Source organism: Meles meles, chromosome 16, assembly GCF_922984935.1.
Source record: "Meles meles chromosome 16, mMelMel3.1 paternal haplotype, whole genome shotgun sequence".
Taxonomy (NCBI): domain Eukaryota; kingdom Metazoa; phylum Chordata; class Mammalia; order Carnivora; family Mustelidae; genus Meles; species Meles meles.
This window is the reverse complement of record NC_060081.1, coordinates 26,266,593-26,287,453: the sequence shown is the minus strand read 5'-3', so window position 1 is coordinate 26,287,453 and position 20,861 is coordinate 26,266,593. Positions and strand designations below refer to the sequence as shown.

Here is a 20,861-nt window from a genome sequence, read left to right as displayed (position 1 = left end):
TTGATATTTCTTGTCTTTTTTATTTTAGCCATTCTGATTGGTATAAAGTGGTAACTCCTTGTGGTTTTGATTTGCATTTCCCTGATGGTTAGTGATGTTGAGCGTCTTTTCGTGTGTCTATTGACCATCTGTATACCCTCTTGGGAAAAGTGTCTTTTCAGGTCCTCTGCCCATTTTTTAAATTGGATTATTATTTTTTTGGTGTTGAGTGGCATAAGTTCTTTATATATTTTAGATATTAACTCCTTATCAGATATATCATTTGCACATATCTTCTCCTATTCAGGAGGTTGCCTTTTCATTTTGCTGATGGTTTCCTTTGCTGTGCAAAAGCTTTTTATTTTGGTGTAGTCCCAGTAGTTCATTTTTGCTTTTGTTTCCCTTGCCCGAGGGCACAGATCCATAAACATGTTGCCTAAGGCCAATGTCCAGGAGGTTACTGCATGCGTTTTCTTTTAGGAGTTTTATGGTTTCAGATACCACATTTAGGTCTTTAATCCATTTTAAATTTATTTTTGTGTATGGTGTAAGAAAGTGGTCCAGTTTTATTCTGTTGCATGTGACTGTCCAGTTTTCCCAACACCCATTTTTTAAAGAGACTGTCTTTTCCCTGTTGTATATTCTTGCCTCCTTTGTCATGGATTAATTGACCATGTAAATGTGGGTTTATTTCTGGGTTCTCTCTTCTGTTCCATTGATTTATGTGTCTGTTTTTATGTTATACCATACTATTTGGATTACTGTAGCTTTGTAGTATATCTTGAAGTCTGGGATTGTGATACCTCCAGCTTTTTCTTTCTCAAGATTGCTTTGGCTATTTGGGATCTTTTGTGGTTCCACACAAATTTTAGGATTACTTGTTCTAGTTCTCTGAAAAATGGTATTGTAATTTTGATAGAGATTACATCGAATCTGTAGATTGCTTTTGGTAGTATGGACATATTAACAATATTAATTTTTCCAGTCCATAAGCATGGAATATCTATTTCTTTGTGTCATCTTCAATTCCTTTCATTAATGCCTTACAGTTTTTAAAGTAAAGGTCTTTTACCTCCTTTTAGTGTACCTGTTGGATGGAAATACAGGTGAATGGGATCATGCTCTTGGCCCACCTACTTTCAGCATTAGAGCCATTGTGAAGAGAGCAGAGAAGGTATACACCCTAGTCTCTGAATTTGCTGTTGAGAGTGATACACTGATGGAAAGACCGGCTAGGCTTGGTCGGCAGAGAAGTTGGTTATTGATTAATTATTTCTAAGTCTATATTGACAGAAAGTAATTTTCAAGGTTTTGTTGTTTCAGAGTTGTACTCTACTGCCAGATAAAAGCTTTTAATGTTTTAAATTAAATTAAAAAAATTTTTTAAAGATTTTATTTATTTATTTAACAGAGAGAGAGAGAGAGTACAAGCAGGGGGAGAGGCAGAGGGAGAGGAAGAAGCAGGCTCCCCACAAAATAAGGGGAAGCCAGATGTGGGACTCTATCCCAGGACTCAGGGATCATGACCTGAGGTGAAGGCAGTGGCTTACCCAACTGAGCCACCCAGGCATCCCCAGATAAAAGCTTTTACAATTTTTTCGGATCAGATCCTCTGCCTCAAGGTGTTGAGTGGCTTGTAGTTACAAAGTAAGTTAAAAGAAATGGCCGGTTTGTAGTGAAGATCTTTTGCCTTTGTTACCGTCCTTATGTCCTCCCTGCTTCCATACTCAAATCCCTGAGTCAGGTCATCTGTCTCTAGAATAGGCCCTACAGAGTCTTGCTTCTGTTTGGTGTCACTGATTGGAAAGCATTTTTCCCACGTTGGAATTCTGCAGAACACATCTCACTTCACCTGCTGCATCTTCAGATGAAAATTGCCTTGACTTCCTTCTCTGTTGGATGATTTGAATCAGTAGTGTTGGGTTTCTTTATTTTTCTAACAGTTATAAATAGCCTCTTTTGTTATTTGTGTGTTTGTCTTCTGTACCCCTTGTAGGTGTCTTGTAACCAACTGCAGTGTGGCATAAACATTTGTTTCCTGAGTTCAACTGATACAGTCTCATGGTATATTCCCCCTAATTTCTCAGGCAGAAATCTTTTTAGTCTTGCTTTTTTAAAATTAGTGATACTGTCCGCGCTTGTCATTGCCTGATGCAGCTTATTTTCTTGTGTTGTCTTTGAACTTTGTGACTTATTTTATTAGTTTCAGCTGTACAACATGATTTGATATTTGTATATAATCCAAAATGATCACAGTAAGTTAACATGTGTTATCATGCATAGTTACAAAATTCTTTTTCTTGTGATGAGAACTTTTAAGATCTACTCCCAACAACTTTCAGATAGGCAGTGCAGTATTAACTATAGTCACCATGCTGAACATCATATCCCCATGACTTACTTACTTTATTTTTTTGACTAAATTATTTTAGAACTATAAGATTGTATTTTTTGATCCCCTTCACCGATTTTTGTCCACACCCAGTCCCCTGCCTCTGGCAGCCACCAATCTATTATCTGTATCTGTGAACTTATTTTTTTGTTGTTAATGTTTTGGTTTTTGCTTTAGATTCTACACATAAGTGAGATCATACAGTGTTTGTCTTTCTCTTATTCATTTCACTTAGCATAATGCTCTCAGGGTCCATCCATGTTATGCCAAATGGCAAGATTTCCTTCCTTCTTTATGACTGATTTTGAGTTAGTGTTTTTATTTTCTTTGGGTAAATACCCATAAGTAGAATTGCTGGATCATATAGTAGTTCTATTTTTAATTTTTTGAGGAACCTCCATACTGTTTTCCGTAGTGGCTGCACCAGCTTACATTCCCACCAGCGGTGCACAAGTGTTCCCTTATCTCACATCCTTGCCAACACTTGGTATTTGTCTTTTTCCTAATAGCCATTCTAACAGAGGTAAGATGATTTCTTACTGTAGTTTTGGTTTGCATTTACCTAATGATGAGTGATGTTGAGCATCTTTTCAGGTGTCTGTTGGCTGTCAGTATATTTTCCTTGGAAAAATGTCTATTCAGATCTACAGTTTAATTGGATTATTTTTTGCTATTGAGTTGTAAGAGGTCTTTATATATTTTAGATATTAACCCCTTATTGGATATATCATTTGTAGATATCTTCTGTTCAGTAGGTTACCTTTTCATTTTGTTATGGTTTCCTTTGAAAAGACCCTGGGATTATGACCTGAGCCAAAGGCAGACGCTTAACCCACTAAGCCACCCACGCGTTCCTCCCCAAGGGATTCTCCTTCTGAGAGCTGGAATATGTCATCTGTAAATAGTGTCAGTTTTACTTGTTTTTAATTTGGATTCCTTTTATTTTCTTATCTAATTGCTCTAGCTAGGTCTAATAGTAATACAGTGTTGAATAGAAGTGGTAAGAGGAGCCATCCTTATCTTGTTCCTGAACTCAGAGGAAAAGCTCGTAGCTTTTCACTGTTGGGTATGGTGTTAGTTGTAGGCTGACTTCACAACCTGCATCGCCATCGTACTTCTTATTCTCTGGTTTTTCAGAATGTTTTTGTTCTTGTTTTAAAGATTTTCTTTATCCGAGAGAGAGAAATCATGAGCAAAGGGGCAGGGTAGAGGGAGAAGCAGACTCTCTGCTGAACAGGGAGCCTGATGTGGGGCTCGATCCTATGACCCTGCTATCACAACCTGAGCTGAAGGCAGATGCTTAACCAGTTAAGCCACGCATGGGCTCTGTGTTTGTTTTTTCTGAAGAGTACCTTTAACATTCAAAAATCTTTCCTTTCCCTAGGTCATTTTGACCTTTTGTGGGTAAGGTGGAATTCACAGAGATACTTCTCAGTGTAAGCAATAGCATGTCCCAAACCTATACTTACATATCTGAGACGTCACATTTTCTGGTGAATAGTGAGAAATAGGATATGGTATAAATCACAATATACACAACACATGGGTTATAGTATTTTGGGCACAATAATGATTTCTTTAACATGCCAAAGCTTAAAGGCAGTACTCTAGAAAAAAATGCAGATCTTTTTTTTTCTTTTAATTTATAAAGTCAGCTGATGTTCACTGAGGAAGTTAGAATAAACAGAAATTTAAGGGAAAAATCTAAGGAAAAAGGAAAAAAATCTAAGAAAAAAGCTGTCCATAACTCCATAAAGATAACTGTTAATATTTTGGCATATTTTCTAATAGCATTTTTCTGAGTAGAGGTAATTTTTTATGTTTTCTATTTTTTCTTTAACATTTTAGTATAGTTACTTCCTTATTACAAATTCTTTTAAATATTTTAAATTAACCCTTAATATCTAGTTATGTGGATAATTTGCTTAATCATTCTCTTATAGACGTATTTAGGTTATTTCTTCTTTTTTAATCATTATTGAGAATGAATTTGTCTTTTATCCATAACCCCCACCCCCACAAACACCATGTGTATATTTGTGTTTTTGATACATTTTGTTAGGAGAAGTTCTCAGAAGTAGAATCCTTTGGGAAGGGTCGAATGCCTGGGTGGCTTGGTGGGTTAAGTGTCTGCCTTCGGCTCAGGTCATGATCCCAGGATCCTGGGATCAAGTTCCACACTGGGCTCCTGGCTCAGCAGGGAGCCTACCTCTGCCTCTCCCTCTGCCTGCTGCTTCCTGTGCTTGTGCTCGTTCCCTGTCTCTGTCAATAAATTAAAAAAAAAACTTAAAAAAAAAAATCCTTTGGGAAGGGGATAAGAATAAATTTAAGTCTCTTAATGCATTTCACCAAGTTTTTTCCAAAGGATCGTACTTATTTACCTTGAATGATGGGAGACATACTTTTCAGCCATCCATTTATTTGTACTTTTGCCCAAGTAAAGTTTGAGAGGCTTAATCCAAGTCTGCCTATGGCTCACAGTCGGGGGGGTCTTTCTTCCCACCTGAATCCTGCTAGTGTGCAGGTCTCCTGCTTCACACTGGAGGGATCTTTGCTTTTGCTTCTAGATCCCTACTTTGATCGACCGGATGCTTGTGTCCTCTAACACGAAGACTGGGGCTGCAGGAGCCGAGGCCTTGTCCCTCCTGCTGAAGAGGCCCTGGGATCCTGCTGTGGGCGTACTTTCTCATAACAAACCAGTAAGTCAGAGCAGCTCAAGACTTAACTATGACCCACAAAATTTTTAGAATCTGCTCTCAGAACCTTAGTAAGAGGGTAATAATTGACTTAACTTTCCCATTAATAACTGGTTGTGTATAGTGCTTAGCAGAGTTTCGTAAGGAAATTGGCAGTGGTGGGGATAAAAAAGGTATTGGGATACTTGAAATTCTGTGGAGTAACATCTCACCCTCACTGGTTCTCTCTGGGGTTCTTCCTCCTTAGAGCAAGCTCCCCGGCTCTCCTCTCATTCTCATTGCCTCCTCTGGGCCTTCTAGCTCTGTGTTCCCCACATCACGCCGCCACCGCTTCTGGCAGTCTCAGCTCTCCTGCTTAGGCAAGGTATGTGTGGGGATAAGAGGAACTGTCTCCTGGGTTGGAATAGAGTCTTGGAAGACTGAGCAGACAGAATGTGGGAGGGAGTCAAAATCGAGGACTTAAATGTTCATCATTCCCCCACTGTCTTTTTGTTTTTAATTCTAATGGTGCTTATCCAAGGTTGAAGGGATTTAGGGTAGGTTAAGCAGAATTGAGAGAGGATTTGAAACTTAATCTCTGCTGGCATGACTGCCACTTTCTTTCCTTCAGGTCATCCCTGTAGCAACCCATCTGCTGAACAACGGTAGTGGGGTAGGAGTTCTGCAGTGTCTGGAGCATATGATTGGGGCAGTGAGAAGCAAAGTACTGGAGGTGAGAGTGCCCTTGTTTCAGGTCGCATTGGCACCCCCAGCATGCTGGGCTTGCTTTTGGCCCAGCCTCCTGTCTTACTGTCTTCTTTCTCCTCCCAAAAAGATTCACAGCCATTTCCCCCACAAACCCATTATCTTGATTGGCTGGAATACAGGAGCGCTGGTGGCCTGTCACGTAAGTAATTGCCATCTCATTTGGAGGCTGTCTTGGGATAGAATACTGATGCTGTTATTGCTGATTGCTACCATTGAGTCCTTTTTTATGTTCTAGACACTGTGCTAGGTGATCTGCCTACATATATGCATTTTAAGGTATAGAAGACTAACTTTATTGTTGAAATTTTAAACAGAAAATTAAAGGGAGAACAGACCGATAATAAATCCTGTGGGCTCCTCACTATGATTTACCAGTGATTTACTCATGGTCAGACTTTTTTCATATTACCCCTGTCCACTTTCTGTCTCCTCCAATTATCTTGAAGAAAATCCCAAATGTCATTTATCATTTGTGATATATATATATATATATCTATATATCTCTATATATATAGTGTATGTGTGTATATACATATTTATCATTTGTGATATATATGTAATATGTGTGTGTATATATGCATGTGTGTATATATATGCATATGTATCTCTGAAAAGCAAAATTCCTCCCCCACTCCCAAATGTAAGTGCTGTTCTCCCACCTTAAAAAAAATACTAGCAGGCATAAATTTTAGTAGCTTTGGAATTTGATGTTGTGTTGTATTGATGTTGTGTTCATATTCTGTCCCTTTGTAAGACATTAAGGAATCTTCTATTTATTACTTTACATACATTTGTGTGTATATTAGTTTGTGTAAGTGTCCCTGACCTGCTCAAAGTCCCAGTTCTCAAGTGAATCAAATAAGTCGAGTCTCTGCTGCTTCGTGTGGCCTGGTCAGGTATGACATCTAGGGCTGATAGAGGAAGGAGCCTGTCTCCTGACACTCCCTGGTCCTGGGAATGACAGAATTCAGTCAGCAACTGCTCAAACAAGTTTGAAGTGCCTGGGAGCTAACCATAGATTCAAAAGGGAGAGATTTTCTTTGCTTAAGGATGAAGAGCAACATTTGTGTCTTTCTGATTGTATTTGCTATTAGTGGAGGAAAAAGTGAATAGGAAAACTCAAGTCTAGGGAATTAATAGGATGAAAGCACTGAGCCTCCCATTCCATGGTTCAGCCCTGCTGAGGTTCTCTCAGGGCTCCATTTTGTGTCCTGGGATCTTGTGTCTTATGATCTTACTGCCGCCACTATGGCTGGTACTCCTATGGATTAGGACTGGGGAGATAGAGATGGGACGAGCTAGTAGATCTGGACCACCTCTGGACTCTGGGTAGGGTGTAGCTGCAGTAAAGTCAGTTGACCTTGAGACAAACTATTGTATTATTTCCAGGTGTCAGTGTTGGAGTATGTCACTGCAGTTGTCTGCCTTGGGTTTCCTTTACTTACTGTGGATGGTCCCAGAGGGGTAAGCATGGGGTGCAGCTGATTGGTGGGTCACAGGCTGGTGAGAATAAGGGGGTGCATGCATTACCCAAACTGGCACTCAGCGACTAGTTGCCCAGTTGACTCTGCTCAGCGGACTTGACAGGTCAGCCCTCAGTTAGTAGTAACTGGCTGATTATAAAACCTGTTCATGTTTTAGGATGTGGATGATCCCCTCTTGGATATGAAGACTCCAGTCCTCTTTGTCATTGGGCAGAATTCCTTGCAGTGTCATCCTGAAGCCATGGAAGATTTCCGGGAGAAGATTCGGGCTGAGAACAGCTTGGTGGTGGTTGGGGGAGCTGACGATAATCTCAGGTGTGTGTGGCTTCCCCCAGAGTTGTGAGAGAGTCATGTTGTAGTGTTGGAGAGAGAGACCTGTGAGGTGGTGATGTAACTACAGACTAAATCTGCTTCTGTGAAAGGGGGAGCCATTTTACATTTTAAACTAGTTCAGATTTATAAAAAGGCAAAAATAGTACAAAAATTTCTTACAGACTCTAAACTCAGATTTCCCAAATGTGAACATCTTAAATAACCAGAGTATGATTATCAAAATGAGGACGTTAACATTGTATGATACGATTTTCTAATGTACAGTTGCAGATATTGTCAGTTGGCTCACTAATGTCCTTTTCCTATCCAGTGTCCAGTCCTGAATCACGTGTTATTAGTTGCCTATCTCCTCAGTCTCCTTGAGTTTGATAGTATTCTTTAGTCTTTCATGACCTTGACATTTTGAACTTATTTTGTAGGCTGTCCCTCAATTTAGGTTTTTAACATTTTTTGTGATTAGGTTGAGCATGTGCATTTTTGGCAGGACTGCCAGTTGATAAGCCCTCAGTGCATCCTCCCTGGGCCTACATGATGATTTTGATATGTCTTATCACTGGGGACATTAACCTTGACCACGTGGTGAAGGTGGCATCTTCTAGGTTTCTCTACTGAGAAGTTACTCTGTTTCCCTTTGCGATTAGTAGTTACCCAGTGCGAGGGAGATAATTTGAGACACAGTGAATGCAGTCTTGGTCATTGTGCTTTCACTGGGGTAGACACTTCTTTATATTTTGTTTCTTACTGAGGATGTACGTGAATGTAGCTTTTATTTGTATTAAACATCCTTTAATATATTTTGGAGTAAAAACAGCTGGAGTTTGGAAGGGGCACCTTAGGTGGTTGAGATGGCCACTTCTCCCTTAAAAGACTGGCTGCCTGTAGGGCCTTTAATTAGGCTTCCATGAAATGTCCTGAAAAAGAGGTGTGTCATTTGTTGGGCTTCCTTTTTTTAAATATTCAGTTTGAGAGAGTAATTTCATTTGTGTGCCTTAGCTAGTGAGTTTAAAACAAGTACCTGCTCCCACCGGTCTTGTCAGTTTCTTACCCAGTGATGTTTTAGAGAGGTCCTTCTGATCTTTGTCATTTGGCTGTTCCTTGTGGGTCTAGAGTCTAATCCTTTCGTGCTCAAAGCAGTATTTTCTTGTAAATACATTTTGTTTGTTGGTTATTCAGACATTCTTATCTATAGGAGGGTAGATTGTATGTGGGGCTATGTGTGTGTGTTGAGTAGCAGTGAGGGAACACTTCAGTGGAGTTAAGTTGTGAGGCTGCTTATGAGATGTGTTTGCAAGATCCTCGAGTGTTGGCCTGAGAATCAGGAGACTCAGTTCAATCTTGGCTGCTTTGCTAAGAACCTTGGTTTAGCTGCTTAACTTCTGGGACCCGCTGTCCTCATATGTAAGATGAGGGTGCTACATAGGGTCAGAGGTCAACAGCCAGTAAATTGGGGTTCTCAGAATTTGAAGGCCCAGAATATTGTTCTCTACCCTGTCATTCGGAGTCCTGTTTTTCTCTCTGCTGAGACCCTCAGTCAGAAGTCAGGGGTTTTAAAACTAGCTTCCAAAGAGGGGAATGTAGCCAGGTGATTATTTTCTCTTACCTTTTTAGAAGTAACCTATGACCACGTTTTGTCTACTGCTAATCTCATGCAGCAGCATCCAGTAATCTCAGGGTTTGGGCCTTTGTTGGGGGACTTCTAGATGAGGTCATAAAAGTCAGAGTTTATCTGGGAAGCCATAAGTATGGGACTTTAGGAATGTACAGTCCTAGGCAATTTTCACATGTTCTCTGGTTCTCTGCATATATTATTTTTGTAATTCTCACAAGTCCATGAGTGAGGTGTTATGATTCCATTTTGCAGATGTGGAACATGAGGTTTAGAGAAGTGGTGATACCTGCCTGAGGGCTAACGTGGTCCTCCTTCCTGGGCTCAGAGAATAGCCAACACAGAAGAGAAATCCATTCTCACTTCCATATGATGTCATGGAATGTTTAAAATAAACATTTCCTCCTCTCTGTCTCTTAGAATAAGCAAAGCAAAGAAGAAATCAGAGGGGCTGACTCAGAGCATGGTGGACAGATGCATTCAGGTATGCAGTTGTTTCATGTGTTTTTCTCAGCGAGGCTTGTCTTTCTATAAGCTTTTAGGCTTGATCTTATTGGCAGCAGTGTCTTTGGCTTTGAAGGGTGAAGGAGTATCCAGTGGGACCTCTGACAGAACTAAATCATAAGGAAAGGGGAAAGAGAGAGGGGAGGAAGCGGACATATATATGGAGGAGTGGGGGAGCACGACCACCCCAGAGTACCACCCTACAGAGGCGTCAGGGCACAGGCTTCTGCTGGTCTTTGGCTGAGGCTGGGGTTTGTGCTTGGCTCGTTGTGCATGGAGAAGGACACATCTGATGCCAAAGCCGAGTTAGTTGAATTGAGTTGAACCTGCCAGGGAGGCTCCTGTTCCTAGACTGAGGAGTGAGTGGCCTGGGCCCTCTTCACACTAGGATGAGATTGTGGACTTTCTGACTGGAGTGCTCACTCGTGCTGATGGGCACATGGGCTCTGAGCCTCGGGATCAGGATGCTGAGAAGAAGAAGAAGCCTCGGGACGCAGCCCGAAGAGACCTGGCCTTTGAGGTCCCCGAGCGGGGCAGTCGGCCTGCCTCACCAGCTGCCAAGCTGCCTGCCTCACCCTCAGGCTCAGAGGTAATGCAGGAAGGTGGGGAGCAGAGGGAGCACTTCGGTTGGGGACGTAGAACTGTGGAGTTGGTTCCTTCATTTCTGGGGGTGCTTGTCTGCCTTGCCAGTGTTGTAGACCGTTGAGTTCCTGTGAGAGAATTCCAGGGCAGGGAATTCCAGGGGGGCATGATAATTCGTGATCAGATCCAAGCAGCTGGCTCAGCTCTTACCCTTCTTGCCCTGCTCAGGATCTTTCCAGTGTGTCTAGCAGCCCCACTTCCAGTCCCAAGACCAAAGTGACTACAGTGACCTCTGCCCAGAAGTCCAGTCAGATCGGGAGCGCTCAGCTTCTGAAGAGACACGTGCAGCGGACAGAAGCTGTGCTGACCCACAAACAAGCCCAAGGTATCGGCTTCTTGGCCCAGTGGCCTCTTGGTTTATCTTTTGGAATGAGGTCATGTGGCATTTGAGAAGTATTGGTATCTGTAGCTTCCTCTGGACATGCGAGAGGCACCCTTTCCCACATTTCTATCCAGACAGAATTAGGTTGAAAGGAATACCAGAGATTGTTTTCAAGGGTGAGACATCACAAAAGGTCGTGCATTAATGGAGCTGTATAGTTCCAGTAATTACAGCTTTGCTTTGGTGTTCTGGGGAGGTTAGGTTTTATGAGCTATGTGTATATTTGCCTCAAAATTTTTTCTGATTCCCAATTGGGGAAGCTACTTGTTCTGTTCTTCTCCCTGCCCAGCCACTCCTGCAGTCAGGGCACTCTTCAGATCATGTGGACGAGGTGATGAGCTTTTTTCCTCAGATTCCGGGGCAGTGCAGCTGGCATCATGCCCTTTCTTTGCTTTGCCCTTGAAGAGTTAAGGTTCCCATACTGGGATCTTTCCGTGAAGTTTATTGGGGTTTCTGCAGATAGGCTTTAGATTAGGCTGGGAAATGTTTGTATGTACAGTCTGGAGACCAGTGAATGCTACCGTAAAGTGATAGTGTTTTGAGTAGGGAGAAAAGAAACAGTGGCTTGCCCCCTGTCCCCACTTCGATCTGGTTGGGCAGCCCCAAGGTAAGGCCTTTTGGGCATTGTGTTTGATGATGTATCCAGGAACATGTATTATCTGAAGTCTTGGGTACCTGGGAGGAGGCAGCACCAGAGCTGACTGTCATGTGGAGAGATGCAGAGGTGACATTAGGCTGATCTGCTCAATTCCCCTGTGTTTCTTTTAGTGGAGCCAAAGGGTCAGGACTTAAACTCGGGCCTCTTATGAGGGTGCCCTTAAGAGGGGGGCTAACAAGGAGCATGTGTGAGTGATTGGTGAAGGCAAAAAGACAAAAAAGAAGAAAATAAGCCAGGCCCCTTGGGGCCACATGGATGACATGGATGGTCTGTAACCTTATCTTAAATGGTGGCCAGAGCCAAATTCTGGGTTGGTGGTGTTTGTTTAGGCTTTTGATGAAGAGAGAGCCAGTGGTCGGCTGTGCTTCTGGAGGGGATAATTAGTTGAGAGTCTAAGGAGTTCTGGAAGACTGATTGGTGATCTGGATTTGAAATGGGCCCCAGAATATCATGGTGCTGAGCAGCAGCCATAGCGCCCTGGCTTTGGCAGGGCCTCATAGGCAAGAGGGAATGATTATAGATAAATTTTATGGAACCCTGACTATGTGTCATGCCATTTTCCCGGCATTTGACTTGCTGTTGCTCACTGAATCTTGGCAATGGTCCATGAGGCAGGTACATTTATTATTTTCAGTTTATAGATGATTCCAGGGAGCTGCTAGGAGTCAGGTGTCAAACCCATGCAGTAATTCTGGAAAAAGCCCTTACTGACCATTTTCTAGAACATTTTCATATCTTTTTCTTACTCCCTCTCCTTTTCTCCTTTCTCTGGCTGGCTGTGATTCTGTATTTCTTTCTGATTGATTCCAGCACAGTTTGCTGCTTTTCTGAAACAAAATATGCTGGTGAGGAAAGCTCTTCCTCCCGGCACCTCCTCCTGTCTCTTTGGTGAGTATTGCTCTTCCTCTCACCTTTTCACACTCTGCTCTCTGCTTCTCTCCATGTCTCCCTTGTTTTATTTCCGATCCTGCCTCTCTCTTTGTCTCTGGTTTCCTGCTGTTCTTTTTTCTGTCTTCTGATTCTTTCTTGGTTGACTCCTTTCGCTTACTCCTCCATAATATAGTGTTGGCTTTTTCTCCATACTTTCTGTTTGCCTCTCATGGTTTTTCCTTTTTTGTCTCTTGTGGTTCTTGGCTCTGCTTCTCCTATGTGTGCCTGTGGCCCATTGCCTGTGAACCTGAGTTTCCTTGTGTGTTTTTCTCCCTGCTTCTGGATTCCTGCTTCCATCCTGCCCACTACAAGCACACCAGCCACTATCAGCATAAAACCTGTGTCTCCTTTCCCTTTTACCATCCTTCCTATTCTGATTTTAGTCAATGCATTTATCCCCTCAGCGATCCTTCTAGCTGGTTATGCCCTGTGGCCAAGGCCAGCACCCCCATTCCTGCCTGCCTTCCTCATATGACTACTGTTTTCCTCCCCATCCTACCCCTGATTACCTATGCTAAGAAGAGGACCTGGGGTGGGCTTCTGGTTTTAAAGAGAAGGGAATCTGAGGAAGTGTGAAGGATAACTTCAGAGTCCAAGAGGTTTGGCCATGTGTAGGATGACTGTTTGATTCAGCAGAGGGGGGATCCCATGTGTGAACAGTTGGCCTTTCTCTGTACCTAGTACAAAGGATGTGGGGACTAGTTGTGACATGGGCTACTATTGCCCTTCTGCTTTCGGGCAGGAGCAGTTAAGTTGTCTTGGCTGAAATGCTTCCTTGCCTAGTAGCTACTCAAAGCCAGCCTTGATTCCTGGCAGTAATCCTTCTTATTGCCTTCATTTGGCATGCAAACCTTCACCCTGGGCTCTTAGGACAGAGTAGGATGCCGAGAGCCTTGTGAAATTCTCTGTTTTAGAGAGAACTGGGTAGTGTGGTCCTTTACTGCTTCTTTGTGGAATGTTTACTGTCCCCCAGCTGTGTGATGTGGGGGTGGGCTTGAGACAGGAAAATTATGACATTGAGTGCAGGAAGCATTGCTTAGATCCATTGTAGTGAGTCCTCTGTTTTTTTTTTTTTTGGTTGGCCTTTGCTAGGCAGGGTCAGGGTGTCGTCTTTGTTTTTATTCCCACCAACTCAGAGCCCCCTTCCTTCTAACTCCAGAACAGGGTAACGGCTGGGGATGGACCCATCCTCTGAGAGGGCAGGGTGGCTTTCTACCACAGGTGGGACCTGAGTGAGATGGGACTGAAGCACTAGCAGTTGCCTTTGAGGTGTGACTTTGTGTGTGACACAGTCATGCCCGTGCTGGTGCTGTCAGTGTCTCTCGGGCCATTTTGGATTATGGAAGACCTTACTTCCGCTCCATCTCTTAGTTCCCATTTCATCGGAACAAACGGAAGAGGCAGAGAAAGAGGATCTTAGGGTCCAGCTGAAGCGCCACCATCCTTCCAGCCCTCTTACTGGCAGTAAGACCTCCAAGCGACCAAAAATTAAGGTGTCCCTTATTTCCCAAGGGGACCCAGCTGGAGGGCCTTCCCAAGGAGGAGCTCCAGAAGGTGAGTTTTTCTTAGCCTGTTTAAATAAAAACTGAGCTCTCTCAGACCACATAACATTGCTCTCTTGGTGACTTCTTGCTATACAGCTCAGTCTCTAATGCAAGGTGTGCCTGGCGCAAAGAGGGCACACGGTAGCACGTGGGGCAAAAGTGGGCCATGACCTGATCTGAACCAGGAGCAGGGAGGCAGGACGAGGATCTGAGAGAGCTGTGGGGTCACTCAAAGCATCATCACATTTTGTTCTTTATCAATTTCAATTAAAGATAAGAAATATTCCAGGGATGCTTGGCTGGTTCAGTCAGTAGAGCATGACTCTTAGTCTCAGTATTATGAGTGTGAACCCCATGTTGGATATACAGACTACTTAAAAATAAAACCTTAAAAAAAAAAAGTAAAATATTCCGGAAAGTTTAAAAAATAGAAGAAAATAATTCCCTGTTCTGCTATACTTACTCTTTGTTTTTCTTCTTCGTCCAGTCTTTGTCCATAATATTTTGCACTTAGTCTGGGCTGTAAAACCCTGAAAAGTATGGCCAGGCAGGACTGACCATTGGCCTTGGGGTTTTCTGTTTTGCAGCTGCAGGAGGGAAGCCCATCACCATGACACTGGGGCAGGCTTCAGCAGGGGCCAAGGAGCTCACAGGGCTTCTCACCACTACCAAGTGAGTCTTTTTCTTGGCCTTTCTGGCTCTGTTCCTTTCCTTCTCTTTACCTTTTCTCTGGTCCATTTAGTGCTTTGGAAAGATGGTCTAGATTCTGTCAGTTTTGTGAATATGACTTCTTTCTGAGTGGGATCTTTGTCTTTTTTGGGGTGGGGGTGGGTCAGTTCAGAGTTCTTTTTTAAAGTTTGCAAAGCATCCCGTAGCTCTTGCTTCAGAGTTTGAAGTCTATTTTAGGACTAACTTTCAGAAGGACTAGAGGCCAGATTCAGAAGATGAGACAAAGAAACTCTAGATTCTAGTATCCATTGCTGAAAGCATTGCTGGGCCCCACCATGGACCCTCCCTGTGTTGCCAGGGCCTGCTGCCCTCTGACCTTTGGATAATAGAGCTCCTATCTTTGTCTCCAGGTCAAATGCTTCTGAAGGGGGTGTCTCGTCCAGCCCAGTGTCCTCAGTGTCCAGCAGCACCACGCCCAGTGCCTTGCACACACTCCAGAGCCGTCTGGTGGCCACCTCTCCTGGCAGCTCCCTCCCAGGTATCTGTAGCCCAGCATTCCCCACCTCCCAGCAAAGTCTCTTTTGGGCTGCTGCTGGAGGGTGGTCCCAGGAAAGCAGCCGAATCTGGGGGATGCTCCTCTGAGTTGCAGGCTTTCATTGAGGCTTGATGGGAAGCTGGAATTAGCTTTGAAGTGGGGGAGTTTCTGGTCTCAGTATCTACAGTGAGTAAATATCCCAGTCTGCAGGTAGTGTCTCTTGTACTAAAAAGAGGAGAAATAGCTGGTGGAAGATGTGGCAGTGCTTGTATTGTATACATTGTGTTTTTGAACACATCTGATTGCAGAAAACTGGAGATTGTGCTGTGCATACTAGCATTAGCAAAACAAGGCACCTTTCTGCCTCTGCTTATCTCTCCACTTTGGCCACCCCACCCTGTGTGGGAGGGCTGATTGCCTGATCCCAGCAGGCAAGGCTCTGCAGGTGTCCTCCTTCAGGAGGACCTCCCTCTTTGTTTTGTGGCCAAATATCAATCAGGTATTTGGAATTCTTTTTGCTTAATAAGCTGTCCTTTTCCCTGGAAAGGATGGAATTTAGATTTCTGAAAAGTGGGTGGGAGTGAAGCTCTCTTTGGTTTTCCTAAAACTGTTCAAAATGTAAGGTAGGTGGTTTGGGGCAGGTTGGGATATGTGGAACAAATCCAAGACAGTGTGTCTAGCAGAGTACCTTTCCTCGTGTGAGCATGCAGTGTGCATGCTCAGGGAGCCCTTCCTGGTGTCTTTCCAAGAGCACTGGGAATGTTCCAGGGAAAGAGCATTGGCATTTTAGCTGGTTGTTGAGGGTGGATGGATTTGGCTGCTCTTGGGATAAGGGATTGGGCCTATGCTGACATCTCTTCTACCCTCTCCTAGGGGCCACATCAGCCAGCAGCCTCCTTCAAGGCCTCAGCTTCAGCTTGCAGGATATCAGCAGCAAGACCTCTGGCCTCCCAGCAAATCCTTCCCCAGGGCCAGCCCCACAGGTGCACATCCACTGGGCTGGGCAGCTGTGGGGAGGAGGCCCTCTCAGTTTAGTCGGTTTTGTCGGGGAAATTGGGTCTGGAGTCTGGGTCATGACAGACTGCTTTCTGACTTCATGCCTAGGAGCTACCAGAGGTTAAGGCTCCATCACTTAGTGTGTGGCCTTGGGCAAGTTTTTTGACCTCTCTATCTTTGTTTCCTTGTCTGTAAAATTAGGATGATAGTATTCTTAAAGGGTTGTTTTGAGTATTAAATAAGATAGTATATAGAAAATGCGTGGAAGAGTACCTTGCATGTAGTGGCTGTGCAGTACATGGTAGCCTTTAATGCTCTGGGTCCTCTATACTTGAACATTGCTTGCTGTTAGGCAGTAGCTTCTGATCACCTGGTCTTGTGTGTCCCACAGGCCACCAGTGTGAAGTTACCCACCCCCATGCAGAGCCTGGGTGCCATCACCACGGGCACTAGCACCATTGTCCGTACCATTCCTGTGGCCACCACTCTCTCCTCCTTGGGTGCCACTCCTGGTGGGAAACCCACAGCCATCCACCAGCTGCTGACCAATGGGGGCCTCGCTAAGTTGGCAAGCAGCCTCCCTGGCCTGGCTCAGATCTCTAACCAAGCATCAGGTGAGTCTCTCATGACAGCTGTGGGGACTCTTAGGGGATCTTTCCCTAGGACCTTCCCCTCTCACATGGACAAGGCATGTGGTTGAACCCAACTGAACAGGGTCCTGGTATTGACCCTCAAGGATTCAGCTGTGGGTCCATCCACTGGAGAGGTCAGAAGAGCACAGCTGTTTTTTGTTTCTTTTAGAATGACTGATAGGGTGGAGCTGACCCAGTTGGGAAGGGTACTGAGGTGGGAGGCTGAGGGGCTGGTGTGTGATGTGAAGAAACTCTCCAGGAGGAGAAAGTGGAGGCTGTGACAAACAACCCTCCTTCCTCCTCTCACTGTCAGGCTTGAAGGTCCCTACCACCATTACTCTGACACTGCGTGGCCAACCAAGCCGAATCACGACACTGAGCCCCATGGGCTCGGGAGCAGCCCCATCAGAGGAGCCCAGCTCCCAGCCTTTGCCGTCCAGCTCACAGGTGAGTACTGCCCGGGAGGACCGAGGACACAGGCTCTGATACTGGGAAGTTTGGGGCTGGCCCACTGGCTGATTGGAGGAGCTGCCAGTACGCTGGACTTTAGGCAGACTAGATTCAAATCCAGACCTGAGGCTTTGTCACTTTGTAACTTTGAGCAAGTCATGGACCTCTGAGTCTCCTCTTCGTAGCACTCCCTGGGTTGTCATGGGAATTAAATACATAACTGTGTTTGGGTGTGTAGTGTCCTCAGTGTTCCAAGTTTTATTTATGTTCCCTTTCCATTCGTTTTCTCTTCCCATTGTTGGCTTCAGCATCGGAGGTTGTGGTAGAGGCTAGTTAGTTGATTAACACCCTTTCTTTGGTCAGCTTTCCAGAATTTTGGCATTCATTGCCATCTTTTTAGGACACACTAGGTTTCTGTAGCTCTTACCGCGAAGTCATCAACCGTTCCTTGTAGCCAGTCTGATTTCCATTGTGCGCTTTTCATGTAAAACGTTGCTAATCTTAAATGGTGATCTGAGAGCCACTCAGAGATCAGAGGTGAAAAAAAAAAAGTTGGGGATCCAGTGTTGTGTGTGCTTTCCTTCACTCTGCACTGTTTCAGCCACAGCCTTCCTTGTGGGGGCAAAGGTGCTGTGCAGACTGCCATGCCTAAAGGACTGGCCCTGTTCCCATCACTCCCACCACACCAATCCTGCCTGGGACCTGGGGGGCGGGCTCCTTATTAACACTTGACGGCTCCCAACTGGTCCAGACCATGTTCTGCCTCCCCCTCTTGAGGGAAATACTGCAGAGATTGTTACCTGGTATTCATTGGGATCATGGTTGGCCTTCCCTGCCTTTTTTTTTTTTTTTTCCAGAAAAGTGGAGGTGTTACTTCTTTCTTTTATTCCTTTTTTTTTTCAATTAGAAAAGTGATTGTGCTTAAATAATTCAAACATTACAGAAATACTGTAATTTATTTATTTATTTTTAAAGATTTTATTTATTTATTTGACAGAGAGAGATCACAAGTAGGTAGAGAGACAGGCAGAGTGAGGAGGAAGCAGGCTCCTTGCCAAGCGGAGAGCCCAATGCAGGACTCAATCCCAGGATCCTGAGATCATGACCTGAGCCGAAGGCAGAGGCTTAATCCACTGAGCCACCTAGGCACCCCAGAAATACTGTAATTTAGAAAGTGAAAATTTCCCATAATACCACTCCCAGAGATGGTATTCCCTATTAATAGTGCAATATGCATTCTTTTAGATCTTTCTGGCTATACAAACATTATTTTATTTTACTTTGGTTTTTTTTTTTTTTTTACAAAAATGGAATCACAGAATGTGGACCATTTTGTAACTAGTCTTTGTTTACAACAGATATTGTGACATGTTTCCGCATGGGTTACGTAGAGACTTACCTTCTTGTCAGTTGCTGCCTCATGTTTTGCTGGGGGGATGTACGAAAGCATATTTCACCATCTTCTGTCAGCGAGTTGGGCTATTTTGTTTTTGATACAGAAAATAGTGGTTCAGTGACAGCCTTATTCCTGAGTTTTGTGTGCCTCGGGGGGATTTCTACAGTCCAGAGACCAGTAAGTGGAGGATACGTGTGTCTGACATCTGGCTAAGTGCTAGCTAATTGCCCTGCGAGGCTCAGCCAGTTTACACTTCAAGCCATAGCAATGGTAATAGCTGTTTTCCCATGTCTTTGTCAGGTATGGAAGTCAGTGTTCTAAAATGTTATTAATTTGATGAGTGAAAAATGAAATTGTTTATTTTTTTTTAAGATTTTATTTATTTGTCAGAGAGAGCAAACACAAGCAGGGCCAGTGGTAGGCAGAGGGAGTTAAGTGGGGAGCCCAATACAGGACTCTATCCCAGGACCCCCGGGATCATGACCTGAGCCAAAGGCAGATGCTTAACCAACTGAGCCACCCAGGCGCCCCCATACATTAAAAATTTTTATACAACAAAATCTTAGGGGTGCCTGGGTGGCTTAGTCATTAAGCGTCTGCCTTCAGCTCAGGTCATGATCCCAGGGTCGGGAACAAAAAAGGCTCAAGTGTGTGCAGTCATCAAGAATATGAACCTTCCGGGCGCCTGGGTGGCTCAGTGGGTTAAAGCCTCTGCCTTCGGCTCAGGTCATGATCCCAGGGTCCTGGGATCAAGCCCCACATCGGCCTCCCTGCTGAGCAGGAAGCCTGCTTCTCCCTCTCCCACTCCCTCTGCTTGTATTCCCTCTCTCGCTGTCTCTGTTTCTGCCAAATAAATGAGTAAAATCTTTAAAAAAATAAATCTTCAAATCTTTACCTTTATAGCTCCAAGGTTCATAATCTTTTTTTTTTTAAGATTTATTTATTTATTTGACAGACAGAGATCACAAGTAGGCAGAGAGGTAGGCAGAGAGAGAGAGGAGGAAGCAGGCTCCCCACTGAGCAGAGAGCCCGATGCGGGGCGCCGGGCTTGATCCCAGAACCCTGGGATCATGACCTGAGCCGAAGGCAGAGGCTTTAACCCACTGAGCCACCCAGGCGTGCCCCGAAGGTTCATATTCTTGATGACTGCACACACTTGAGCCTTTTTTCTTCCCGTGACCATCTGTTCTCACATTAGTTTTATATAATTGTTTGATAATGTAGATCATCCAGTTAACCGAATGTCAAGTATGTTTCTAGTTTGTTAGAACCATTGTTATTCTTTTCATTTTTCTTGCTAAATAATGGGTTTTGAATTTCGTTCATAGCTTTTCTGGAATCAAATGAGATGAGTGAACATAAGCATTTCTTCTGAATCAGTTAAATGATGAATTATTTTAATAATTTCTAATTATTTATTATATCCTAATTTATTATTTCTGAATGTCAGATCATCTAAATTCCAGATTCAGTAGCTTGTTCAGTATGTCCTATTCTTTTTTTTTTCATATGCTCCAGTTTATTTGAATTGTGTACCCATAGAAAAGACCCAATCAAAAGAGAACAAAACAAAGAAGAAAGAAGCCAAGTTTTTCAGAGGGAAAGCACATTTACTCTTTCGATTTGCCTTTATTTTTACTTAGGATCTTGGCCTCTGTCTATTAGTGAAATTGGTATGTAGTTTTCTTCCCATCCACCCCTGCTTTTGTGTGTGGCTTTCCTTGTCCATTTGTCTTGTCTATAAGGATAGACCTTTCCTTATAGACAATTGTATTGATATAGATGATACTGTATTATTCTATAGACCATATATTCAATGTCTATATCCTATAGACAATACAATTAATGCTATTGTAATTGAATTGTATTGTATTGTATCCTTATAGAATGAGATGGAGGCATTTTTTTCTCATATTCTGAAACATACAGCACAGAAATTATGAGTTCCTTGATAGTTTGGTGGAAATTTTCTATAAAGCCATTTGGGTCTATTTTCAGGGAGTCTTAACCTTTGCTGATACCATATTGATGCCCAAACAGAATGCATATCCCTTCCATGTGATGAAACCTACCTCCTCTATTAATCACCCTTTTCAGCTTGCTGCAGCCTGGGGGAACTATTTCATGCTGAGGAGAGGCTAGATAGAGCTCACCAAGAATTGTTTTACAGGGCTAAATTGAAGCACAAAAATAAAGATCAGGATCTAACTTCTGATCTGATGGTATTAACTTGAGAGGTTAGTTTTTATCTTAGTAAAATGAGTATATAATTACTAGGAGGGTTCT

General features: G+C 43.6%; 1 protein-coding gene across 7 annotated transcripts in view; it reads left to right on the top strand.

Annotated features, from left to right (window-relative positions):
* KANSL3 (KAT8 regulatory NSL complex subunit 3) overlaps positions 1 to 20,861 on the top strand; it is a 41,996-nt gene that overhangs the window by 16,706 nt on the left and 4,429 nt on the right. For 6 of the 7 annotated variants that reach the window (XM_045980768.1, XM_045980767.1, XM_045980770.1 and 3 more), the window contains 16 exons: positions 4,939 to 5,070; positions 5,315 to 5,431; positions 5,678 to 5,779; positions 5,882 to 5,953; positions 7,204 to 7,278; positions 7,456 to 7,613; positions 9,658 to 9,721; positions 10,130 to 10,330; positions 10,552 to 10,708; positions 12,234 to 12,311; positions 13,725 to 13,907; positions 14,485 to 14,569; positions 14,977 to 15,104; positions 15,975 to 16,084; positions 16,489 to 16,711; positions 17,043 to 17,176. In XM_045980768.1, coding sequence (XP_045836724.1) covers positions 4,939 to 5,070; positions 5,315 to 5,431; positions 5,678 to 5,779; positions 5,882 to 5,953; positions 7,204 to 7,278; positions 7,456 to 7,613; positions 9,658 to 9,721; positions 10,130 to 10,330; positions 10,552 to 10,708; positions 12,234 to 12,311; positions 13,725 to 13,907; positions 14,485 to 14,569; positions 14,977 to 15,104; positions 15,975 to 16,084; positions 16,489 to 16,711; positions 17,043 to 17,176 — 2,019 coding nt within the window. The remainder of the gene's footprint in view (positions 1 to 4,938; positions 5,071 to 5,314; positions 5,432 to 5,677; positions 5,780 to 5,881; positions 5,954 to 7,203; positions 7,279 to 7,455; positions 7,614 to 9,657; positions 9,722 to 10,129; positions 10,331 to 10,551; positions 10,709 to 12,233; positions 12,312 to 13,724; positions 13,908 to 14,484; positions 14,570 to 14,976; positions 15,105 to 15,974; positions 16,085 to 16,488; positions 16,712 to 17,042; positions 17,177 to 20,861) is intronic. The other variant, XM_045980769.1, reaches the window with a different exon arrangement.